This window comes from Capricornis sumatraensis, chromosome X (assembly GCF_032405125.1).
Source record: "Capricornis sumatraensis isolate serow.1 chromosome X, serow.2, whole genome shotgun sequence".
NCBI classification, from domain to species: Eukaryota; Metazoa; Chordata; class Mammalia; order Artiodactyla; family Bovidae; genus Capricornis; species Capricornis sumatraensis.
The window spans coordinates 107,507,752-107,520,339 of NC_091092.1; the positions used below are offsets into that span (position 1 = coordinate 107,507,752).

General features: G+C 36.0%; 1 protein-coding gene across 1 annotated transcript in view; it reads right to left on the reverse strand.

The window, feature by feature from the left end:
• CFAP47 (cilia and flagella associated protein 47) overlaps nt 1–12,588 on the reverse strand; it is a 504,236-nt gene that overhangs the window by 256,835 nt on the left and 234,813 nt on the right. The window contains exon 38 of the mRNA XM_068963234.1: nt 10,749–10,864. Within this exon, the coding sequence (XP_068819335.1) occupies nt 10,749–10,864 (116 nt within the window). The remainder of the gene's footprint in view (nt 1–10,748; nt 10,865–12,588) is intronic.

Genomic DNA, 12,588 nt, shown 5'->3' on the forward strand with positions numbered 1-12,588 from the left:
TCCAGTCTGTAAAACCTAAAGTTAACTTCCAAATGCATATATAATCTACCGAGTATTTGATTTTCTAGGAGTTAGCCACAGGAAATCATGTATGCATTTTTATGTGAATTTTATAGGACATTCTGGGTTACTGGCTAGGCACATTCTTAGTTACATCAATGACTTTTGATTACTTGGAGGAAAAATGAGAAAGACAAGTTCAAAAAAAATACTTCAAACTGTGGTTGAAAATAAAATTCAAACCTCAAATCAAAATAACTGCATATAAGTAGCATGACTTTTATTTGAAAGACAAAATTAAAGGAAAGAATAAAGAAAACATGTATCTCCTTTAATCTTCAACTTTCTAGTTTAAACCATTGTAAAACAGTTAAAGAATCTACGTACAGACTTGGAAACTTTATTTCTCAGTTTTTAGGGGAATGACTAAGCCATGGCACCCTGGCAATCTTGCATAATCACACAGGCCACAAATATGCAAAGTTTAACTGCAGTGGCTGTAAGTGTTGCCAGAAAGTTCTGTGATCCTCCCATAACATGAGAGCATGGAGTTTCAGGAAAAACTGCAACAAGAACATTTCTCATTTGCCTCTCTATCTTCCCTGAGAGTCTGTCAGCAGACAGTTTGCCACTGACTCCGCGTAGCCCCCTCCAGCATAGAGTTACAGGCTAGAAAACTGCTTAACTGCAGCATGAAACTGACTGTCAGCAACAGGTGTCCTCCCACGCATGGTGCAGTCTTCTGGCCCCTTTTGTTTTGGCACCACTCTGCATAAGGGGCATGGAGATCTGCCCCTCTGGTAACTTTTGCTTTCACTGTTCATGTAAGTAATGAGCTCTCCGAATGAAAAATGGGCTCAATGTTTCTTTACCGGCTGAATCTTTCCGCCTTACTTTTCCATAGCTGTAGGTGGTAAACCTTGGAGACTTTTATCTTTGCTTTTTCTCTGACTTTTAGCATAGTTAGCACTATACATGGAGAAGGCAATGGCACCCAACTCCAGTACTCTTGCCTGGAAAAACCCATGGTTGGAGGAGCCTCATGGGCTGCAGTCCATGGGGTCGCTAAGTCGGACATGACTGAGCGACTTCACTTTCACTTTTCACTTTCATGCACTGGAGAAGCAAATGGCAAGCCACTCCATGTTCTTGCCTGGAGAATCCCAGGGACGGGGGAGCCTGGTGGGCTGCCATCTATGGGGTGACACAGTCAGACATGACTGAAGTGACTTAGCAGCAGCAGCAGCAACAGCAGCACTATCCATCATATCACAGTTATTCTTTGCACAAACCATGATCTGTCATTTTTCCTTAGGATACACACAGTTGGGAACAGAAATGGCAATAGCTTCTCTCAGCATTACACTATGGCTTAACTTCCCCAGAATCTTTGAAGAATCTCTTTTGAATATGCAAGCTCAGGGTGCAGCATAGAGTAATGTGAATGGAGGACTTTCAAAATCAATTAAAATATTCTCAAAATTGATTTTTAGGGAAAATTACAACTCAGAACTAGCAGGAATGGGAGAAATTTATTCAGATATAATATCACTAATCTCAACTACTGCAAAAGGACATTTTCATGACATATTCATGACATTTTCATGACTACTAAAAAGCTCATGTACTTAAATTTAACTGAAAAGAGAATATTTGATCTTGACATCTTCTTCTGGGTGTTTTTCAAACTCTGTGTTAGGATACCTGTGGTTTAGGATTTTTGTAGATATTCAAAAATTCATTACTAGGTAAAGCCATATGTTCAATTAAAATTTATAATGTTCCAGACTTTGTTTTAGGTTTGGCGGATAATTAGAAAAAAAAAAAAAAAAAACACACACACACACACACACACACACAGAGTATTCCTGAACTCCTGGATCTTTCATTTTATATGACATGGCAGACATTAATTACATCATCATAAAATAAATGTGAAAACAAACTATGTATGTGCTATGAAGTGATATAAGGGCATGTAATAGAGTGTGATATAGTCTGAAGGGTCAGAGGAAGTGATATGTTAGGTAAGATATGGAGAATGACAATGAGTTAGGTAGGATTTGCATGGGATGAAAGAAGGCATCCAAGCACTCTAGTATGAGGAATTCTGATGATTTTAAATAATCTATCAAAGGCCAGTGGTGTTGAAGCTTAGAGAGCAAAGGTGTTAGTGATACAAGATGTGGTTAAGAGCCAGCCATGAAAGGCCACATGGCCTATGTTGAGATATTCGGTCAATATCATAATGGTGAGGGAAGCTATTAGAATATTTTAAGCCAAAGAGTAGCATGACCAAATTTACATTAAAAACATTATTGCTAGTCTAATATAAAGGATGGACTGCAGAGAACCCTTTTAGGAATCAATTGTAGCAGGCTAGTTTAAAGGTGATCATTTCAATTCAATTGCTCAGTTGTGTCTGATTCTTGTGACCCCATGAACCACAGCACACCAGGCCTCCCTGTCCATCACCAACTCCTAGAGTTTACCCAAACTCATGTCCATTGAATTGGTGATGCCGCCATCCAACCATCTCATCCTCTGTCATCCCCTTCTCCTCCTGCCCTCAATATTTCCCAGCATCAGGGTCTTTTCAAATGAGTCAGCTCTTCGCATCAGGTGGCCAAAGTATTGGAGTTTCAGCTTGAACATCAGTCCTTCCAATGAACACCCAGAACTGATCTCCTTAGGGATGGATTTGTGGGATCTCCTCACAGTCCAAGGGACTCTCAAGAGTCTTCTTCAACACCACAGTCCAAAAGCATCAATTCTTCCGTGCTCAGCTTTCTTTATAGTCCAACTCTCACATCCATAAATGACCTCTGGAAAAACCATAGCCTTGACTAGACAAACCTTTGTTGGCAAAGTAATGTCTCTGCTTTTTAATATGTTGTCTAGGTTGGTCATAACTTTCATTCCAAGGAGTAAGTGTCTTTTAATTTCATGGCTGCAATCACCATCTGCAGTGATTTTGGAGCCTCCAAAAATAAAGTCTGACACTGTTTCCACTGTTTCCCCATTTATTTGCCATGAAGTGATGGGACCGGATGCCATGATTTTAGGTTTCTGAAAGTTGAGCTTTAAGTCAACTTTTTCACCCTCCTCTTTCACTTTCATCAAGAAGCTCTTTAGTTCTTCTTCACTTTCTGCCGTAAGGGTGGTGTCATCTGCATATCTGAAGTTATTGATATTTCTCCCAGCAATCTTGATTCCAGCTTGAGCTTCTTCCAGCCCAGCGTTTCTCATGATGTACTCTGCATAGAAGTTAAATAAACAGGGTGACAATATACAGCCTTGACATAATCCTTTTCCTATTTGGAACCACTCTGTTCTTCCATGTCCTGTTCTAACTGTTGCTTCTTGACCTGCATACAGGTTTCTCAAGAGGCAGGTCAGGTGGTCTGGTATTCCCATCTCTTTCAGAATTTTCCAGTTTATTGTGATCCACAGAGTCAAAGGCTTTGACATAGTCAATAAAGCAGAAATAGATGTTTTTCTGGAACTCGCTTGCATTTTCGATGATCCAGCAGATGTTGGCAATTTCATCTCTGGTTCCTCTGCCTTTTCTAAAACCAGCTTGAACAGCTGGAAGTTCAAGTTCACGTATTGCTGAAGCCTGGCTTGCAGAATTTTGAGCATTACTTTACTAGTGTGTGAGATGAGTGCAACTGTGCAATAGATTGAGCATTCTTTGGCACTGCCTTTCTTAGGGATTGGAGTGAAAACTGACCTTTTCCAGTCCTCTGACCACTGCTGAGTTTTCCAAATTTGCTAACGTATTGAGTGCAGCACTTTCATAGCATCATCTTTTAGGATTTGAAATAGCTCAACTGGAATTCCATCACCTCCACTAGCTTTGTTCATAGTAATGCTTTCTAAGGCCCACTTGACTTCACATTCCAGGACGTCTGGCTCTAGGTGAGTGATCACACCATCGTGATCATCTGGGTTGTGAAGATCTTTTTTGTACAGTTCTTCTGTGTATTCTTGCCACCTCTTCTTAATATCTTCTGCTTCTGTTAGGTCCATACCCTTTCTGTCCTTTATCGAGCCCATCTTTGCATGAAATGTTCCCTTGGTATCTCTAATTTTCTTGAAGAGATCTCTAGCCTTTCCCATTCTGTTGTTTTCCTCTATTTCTTTGCATTGATCACTGAGGAAGGCTTTCTTATCTCTCCTTGTTATTCTTTGGAACTCTGCATTCAAATGGGTATATCTTCCCTTTTCTCCTTTGCTTTTTGCTTCTCTTCCTTTCAATGTTATTTGTAGGCCTCCTCAGACAGCCATTTTTCTTCTTTGCATTTCTTTCTCTTGGGGATGGTCTTGATCCCTGTCTCCTGTACAATGTCACGAACCTCCGTCCATAGTTCATCAGGCACTCTATCAGATCCAGTCCCTTAAATCTATCTCTCACTTCTACTGTATAATCATAAGGGATTTGATTTAGGTCATTCCTTAATGGTCTAGTGGTTTTCCCTACTTTCTTCAATTTAAGTCTGAATTTGGCAATAAGGAGTTCATGATCTGAGCCACAGTCAGCTCCCTATCTTGTTTTTGCTAACTGTATAGAGATTCTCCATCTTTGGCTTCAAAGAATATAATCAATCTGATTTCAGTGTTAGCCATCTGGTGATGTCTATGTATAGAGTCTTCTCTTGTGTTGTTGGAAGACGGTGTTGCTATGACCAGTGCGTTCATTCTCTTGGCAAAACTCTATTAGCCTTTGCCCTGCTGCATTCTGTACTCCAAAGCTAAATTTACCTGTTATTACAGGTGTTTCTTGACTTCCTATTTTTGCATTCCAGTCCCCTCTAATGAAAAGGACATCTTTTTTGGGTGTTAGTTCTAACAGGTCTGGTAGGTCTTCATGGAACCATTCAACCTTTCAACTTTTTAAAGGTACATTAGATTAGCTTGAAAGAGGTAGATAAAGGGAAGGATGCCAAATTTAAGATAAACTGTGCAAAATCAGTAAGGCTAGGTAATGGATTGGCTCTCTGTGGAAGATGATGAAAAAAGGAGTTCAAGAATGACCATAATCTATGGGACTTCCATGGTGGTCCAGTGGATAAGAATCCGCCTTGCAATGCAGGGAATGCAGGCTCAATCCCCAGTCAGGGAACTAAGACTGTACATGTCATGGAGCAACTCTGTGCATGCTGCAACTACTAAGCCCATGTGCCCTAGAGCCTGTGCTCCTCGATAAAAGAGGCCACCCGAATGAGAAGCCTGTGCACCACAACTTAGATAGTAGCTCCTGCTGGCCGCAAGTAGAGACAGCTCAGGCACCACAACAAAGACTCAGCATAGTCAAAAATAAATAAATAAATAGAAAGAATCTAAAGAACATGCACTTAGTAAATAAATTTATGGAACTATACTTAACTTTTATGAAACATTTAAAAGTATAGTATCCTGTTTGTGAAGCCCACGGCTGGTTTTAGGACCATCAAGATTTTGAGCTTCTCTTGAGTATAGATATTCCTTTTATAAAGTTTGTAGACAGATTTAAGCATGTAAATGACCAGGGCCTTTCTATGTGTGTTAGAAAGTTCAGAATCAAGTTGGTTGTCCACTTCAGGTGTACGTCTTAGGTCTCCAGACATGTGGATCATAATTATGGACTTTATCTTAATTGTCTTACCATTTATTTTCTTTTTCTTCCAATGGCCTACCCCTCATTTAAAAAAAAAAAAGTCCCCTTGATATTACATGTACCTCATCAACTACTTCAACTTGGCTTTTGGAAGAGATGGGGAATAACTATATGACACATCAATGTCAGTGCCCAGATGGCTCAATGAGAATAATGAGGAAAAAAGAAACAGAATGGTTTTCTAAAAGTATACTTTCACTTTTATGACAGTCACTCTATGATTATAGCTAAATAAAGTCATCAAGTCAGATGCAGAAATGTTTGCTTATAAGCTGGTACAGCCATTTAATCTTTTCTATATAAATCATATCTCAGGGAATTTAAATTCACAACTGGCAGAAAAAAACTATTATTAATCATGATTTAGACAGATTCTAAGATAGGATGTGGTGCAACATAGATAATTATATAATATATGATAAGATAAACCTACAGATTTTTTAAATAAAATATTTTCTGAATCCTCTGTGTAAAAACCAAAGCTTTGAAATTAGTCTAGCTAAAAAGTTATTTTTAAAAACACTTAAAAATGGCATTGAAACCTACAAACTGAAATGCACCTGTAGAAGTGAATATCTGGTTTTCATATACATTGAGAATTAAGCATTACATTTTCTGGGAATCCTTCCTAAGAACACAGAGGTGCTTCATTTTTCCCCATTTTCCTCTCACTTTATACACACAGGATAAATAAAACAACTATCAAATTACATCCTTATTATGTATTTGCTTGTGTGACACTCTGCCAGATTATAAACCTTTGTGAGTAGTTTTGATATATTTTCATCTATGAATCATAGTACTTCAAATTTAGAAGAGGGATGCAAATACTTACTGACTGCTTCCTCTAAGTTCCAGTTACAGTACTAGGTGCTGTCCCTATATAACTACATTTATTACTGAACACTATAGGCAAATATTCTGATCTCCATTTTCCAAATTAGAAAAATGAAGCTTGATATAAAATCTATATGTTTCACTATTTAAGCCCAGTATTTAATTGTCAAATGACATGATAAAAAGGTTCTAGGCCACACTGGCATCTGAAACTCAGATTCACTGTCTCTCTCTCTAAGATAAATCTCATTAAGATTATAATAAAAATTTGTTTTTTAAGCTACTAGTTGAAGGAAACCATCGATGAGAATCTGTATAGAGGCTAATAATAACAGAAACAAAGCTGCCTATAGACTCCTGGAGAAGCCATTTCCAGAAATACCTATGTAAATGGAGGGCAAAATGAGTTTCAGACAACCCTACTCTTCCGAAGGTCAGTGTATGATGTCAGGCAACTGGACATAAAAGCAAAATTGTTTTTACCCTAAAATGAAGTTGGCCAATTTACAAACCTGTCCATATACAGAATCACAATTTACTTTTATATTGCCATATTATTACAAATAAATGAATAAACAAATATCACAAGTCATTTTAATAAATCCTTCAACATGAAACACTGAGACCAAGATGAAAAATCATACCAAATGACCTCAAAGAAAATAAAAATAATATAGGTAATAGATGAGAACATGAAAGTCAGAATATAAAAGTCAGAGACATTTATGAAGATATTGTAACTCCAATTTAACAATGGGATGCTATGAAATAGATACCCAATAAAAAACAAAGTATTCTTACATATATATATATATATATATATATATATATATATATATATGGAATTATCTATCTACCTACCTATTTGTCTGTCTCCTAAAGGAAACAGTTAGAAATGAGGGCATGTTGATCAAGAGAGAAAAAACACTGAGCTGAAAAATGAGTAATGAGATAGGATACATAGAGAATCCAGTTAACAGCATCCAACAACCAAAGGCTGGAAAATGAAAACAGAGAAAATGGAGAAGAGAAAATGATGAAAAGTAATTTAAGAGCATTTTCCAAAACTTATTAAAAAAAAAAAACCCTCATAATGAAAGGACTCACTGTGCTCCCAGTCAGTGAATAAAAGATCCTTTTTGATTCATTCTGGAACAATATCAGAACACAGTGGAAGATCCTAAAAATATCCAGGGGTGTGGGAAAGCAGAATTATAGTAGAAATTACAGTATCACAAAAACTGAATACTATGAGGCAAGTGGAACAATGATCTCAACCTATAAGGAAAAACTCAGAAAAATACATGATGCAAAATTTAAATCAAGTGTAAGGGTAGTCAAAAAACATGCTTAAAAATAAAAATTTTGGCAAATTTACCTCTCCTATACTTTTTATTAGATGGTTTAATAAAGGAAGTTTTTTTTTTTTTAGTAAAGAAGTGAGTACACTAAGAAAGAGAAATACATTAGTTTCTATCCAAAGAGAAATACAGAGTGTCCAATACTGACAGCTTTTTAGTAGGTCTAGAAAGCAATCAGCCCAAATAAGAACAAAAGGAAGCGATACACTTGAAGGAAAGGTTTTACATATTTTTTTAGAATTTGTTAATTTTTCTCAACTAAAACGGAGTCAAAAGATACTTTGTATCTACTGATAGTATACAAAGAAAATATTTACAAAACACATTTTTACTCTTGGAACAGTAATGAATAAAAGATAAAAATAGTGATGTTTAGTGGGAGGGTGATACATCTAGAGGGGTAAGTAAGCAACATCATCAAATATTATGTCAATATTATGCCATATGTCAAGACACTATTTCTGAGGTTGATAAAATAAAAATATTGGCAGGATATACAGATTATTTATATTTATGGAGATAATCATTGGAAGAATTAAAATTAGACATAGCTGAAAGAGTTAAAAGTATGCACTCAAGAAGTGCATCTCTAGAGATGGGAATATCAGGCAAGAAGGACTTCTTTGCACGTTAAACTTCCCCACATAGCTGAATTGTTAAAGCAGGTGCAAGTTAAATTTTGACTTAAAAAGATAAAGAAATTGACAACAAGAATATATGTACATGTCAAATATGGTCAAAATATTGATGCGATTATATGTTATGGATCTGTAGGATTTCTTACAAACAGTTAATGCTATATTTTCTTTGAATGCCAAGGGCTTTGTATGAATATGATATACATAAACACACACACAGTATGTACAGGTGTCAGTTAAAAAGAGTCTTAACTCTGGGTTTAGACTGGCTGGTTTTTAATCCCTATTTCACAATTTAAGAACAGGGAAAATTGGGTAAGTAATTTAATGTCTCTATGCCCAGTGTCTTCTTTTGTAAAAGGGGGACACTAATACGGTTGCCAGGATGGTTAGACATGAAAAGGTACTAAAAGTGTATATTTTATAGGTTTTGTTGTGACCTAAGTTTGATCCCTTGTCAGGGAATGAGGATACTGTAAGCTGTAGAGCACAGCCAAAAAAAATGGTTTTAACCTAAAACATCATAGGTCTAGTGTGGTTGTTAGAAAGAATTTTCACATAATGAGAACTTTGAAACACTGGAACAGGCTATTAGGTTTATGAAAGAACAAAGGGTGGGGTAGGGTGGGGACCTTAATTCTTTTCACTTATTATTACTTATTATCCACTTATTTGAAGAAGGGAATCACAACCCACTCCATTATTCTTGCCTGGAGAATCCCATGGACAGAGGAGCCTGGCGGGCTACAGTCAATGGGGTTGCAAGAGTCGAATATGACTAAGCGACTAAACCACCACCACCACTCACTTATTAGCATCCTATTTGAAGGGCAGAGAATAGATCTCAATGATCAAAGTACTGAGGGAAGACAATGGTACTCTGACAACGTCCAAAAGAACTACTATTACTAACATTGTGTTTTATAACAGATATATAAGAAGTATAATTTGGAAGATGACTGGGATGTTTTTACAAGGAGCTTTATTCTGGGATTTGATTTATAATATAGATACAGATAAGTGAATAAATGTTTTTCTCATATTTAATTCAATTTGGATGTAGTCCCAATGATTAATAGTCATATTTTATAAATTATATACTCCTTAGCATGGAGCAGCAACTGAAGAAAACCAACAGTGGCTAATGACATCAGCCAAGGGCAGTATAGCAACTGGATTTCTTTGCATATTAATACAATTAAAACTGGCTGCCCCTTCCAATTATTTCTGTGTTTAACACACTAGAATAAAGACTATAATATGAAAAGTAATTCAGGTTAATATATAGTTCAAAAATCAGAAAGATAACCAAAAGGATAATTAGTAGTTATGATCTATTGTTTTGCACAAGGAAAAAAATAATTGAATACAAAGGCAATGACTAAAATTCAAGACTGGCTTAAGTCCATTAGTGGTTATTATATTTGTCAACCCTTGTGATACTGACATAGCTATTCTCACATCATCCTAGTATTATATGAATATAATAAGAGTATCTGTCATCATTAACACTTATTGGCATATGAATTAGGATTTGTTGATCCAAGAGGAGTCACATATTATGCTCATTTAATTTCTTAAGACTATTCTCTGAGGGTTTCATTTGTTCCTTATTTTGGGGAATGGACTAGTAGTAGAAACATTAAACAAGTATCATGTGAATAGAATCAAGTAAAAATTAGACTTTTCAGACTATCACCACAATGTGGGAGAGTGTATGCATGTATGTATACAACAAACACTGATATACAATGATTATAAAGGGATAGAGAAAAATGACAACACTGGGGGTATCTTTGAGGTAAAATTACTAGCTTTTACTTTTATTTTTCTTCATATTTTCATAGCTTCTAATTTTTTTACAATGAGCATATAGTGCTTCTATAATTAGAAACAACTAAATATATATATATAGCACACACTGGTTCCAGTTTCCTACAGGAAACAGAATTGTAGTACATAAAGAACTTAAAAGAGTTATTTTCTATGGACCATATGGATGCAAAATAAACTAAAATAAACACATACATGAAAAGCAGCTCCTTTATATTGTTAGAATTGTTTTCATAAAATTGTTGAGAAATCTCACTAACATATAAATAATTTATCTATATCAGCAATGGTTATCTTTTCATTACATATACATAGCTATTAAAAATAAATCCAGCCCATTCTTATGTAATTAAATCTCTAGGGTTGATGTATTCAATGAAACAAAATTAAAAGAAAAAAAAAAAAAAACAACACACTTACTTTGCAGAAATTGTCACAGTGTTCCCTGCTTGGGAGAGGGAGAAGTCACTGGCATCTCTTCCGACAATTGTGGCACTATAAACTAAGCTTTTCAAGCTTGGATTTTTCAGCTGAATCTATGTTGAAGAAGAGAGTATAAATGAGATCATGAATTTTAAAGATATACAACTTAACATTTTTTATTTTTATCAAAGAGAATCATATATTTTTATCATGAAAATACTTACCCAAGTATAGTAGCTGGAAGAAAGCAGTTTATATTTAAAGACTCTGTGTGTGTGTGTGTCTGTGTCTTCTTCAGAAGTAGGCAAAGAGAAGACGCTATCAGACAAGGAAATGACAGATGTAAAAACACCTGATCATCAAAGATTTGAAATCTAAAGTTAGCAACTTGGATTTTAATCTCACTGCAAAGGGAAACCTTTAAAGAATTTTAAACAGATTCCAATTTACAAAAAGGTTACTCTGGCTGCTCAGTGTAGAAAGTGTTATAAGGAGTGGAATCAGAAGTCCAGGCTGAAAACAATGGTGGCCTCATCTAGAAGTGGTAGTAGAGTTAGGGGTTGGCTTCCCCTTCCTTCCTGATGTCAAGATATGGAGAATATTTGAGAATGAGCTACTTCATTTTTAGAGAGCATTTCATAAGAAATGTGAGTATATAAGTATGCAAAATACAATGGGGATTTTAAAATATACACATTAGAAAGACACAAAGTTATGGAAAGTATAGACCCAGAGGAAAGAAAATATCTGAGAGAGGTGGATGGTTGGCCAAATTAGAGTAAGGAAAGGGCAATGGAACTTAGGCAGGAACTATAGTAAGGAGCTATAGTCATAGTTCAGGAACATAGAGATAGAATATAGCAGACATCTGTTGAAAGATAAAATTAACTACTTTTATATTTCAATATGAACTTTCACAACCAGCAGGAAAAACATGTTGAGTTTCTACCCTCAGTTTACCCCTAAATTTGGGGCTTTCATGTTGATAACCTGCTTATGGATCTCAGTAACAATGGAGGCAAGACTACTCTAGTGTCCTATTTTTGTACATATATATGTGTGCATTTAAAATATTAATTAACAGATCTAGTGATTTTAAGTCACAGGGAGCTAATTTCCATTTTCTGGAAGGAAATGTTGAAAATAATAGTAGATTCACTATGAACTATTATTGGTTTATAGTCCTGGAACTTAGATAATCAGCCCTGAGATCTTAAGGTAGCTACTAATTCTCATTATGTCACCCTGCTTATTGAACTTATATGCAGAGTACGTCATGAGAAATGCTGGGCTGGAAGAAGCACAAGTTGGAATCAAGATTGCCGGGAAAAATACCAATAACCTCAGATATGCAGATGATACCACCCTTATGGCAGAAAGTGGAGAGGAACTAAAAATCCTCTTGATGAAAGAAAAAAGTAGAGAGTGAAAAGTTGGCTTAAGACCTAACATTCAGAAAACTAAGATCATGGCATCTGGTCCCATCACTTCATGGCAAATAGATGGGGAAACAATGGAAACAGTGACAGACTTTATTATTTTGGGGCTCCAAAATCACTGCAGATGGTGACTGCAACCATGAAATTAAAAGACACTAGCTCCCTGGAAGAAAAGTTATGACCAACCTAGACAACATATTAAAAAGCAGAGACATTACTTTGTCAACAAAGGTCCATCTAGTCAAAGCTTTAGTTTTTCCAGTAGTCCTGTATGGATGTGAGAGTTGGACTATAAAGATGCTTTTGAACTGTGGTGTTGGAGAAGACCCTTGAGAGTCTCTTGTACTGCACGAGATCTAACCAGTCCATCCTAAAGGGAATCAGTCCTGAATATTCAT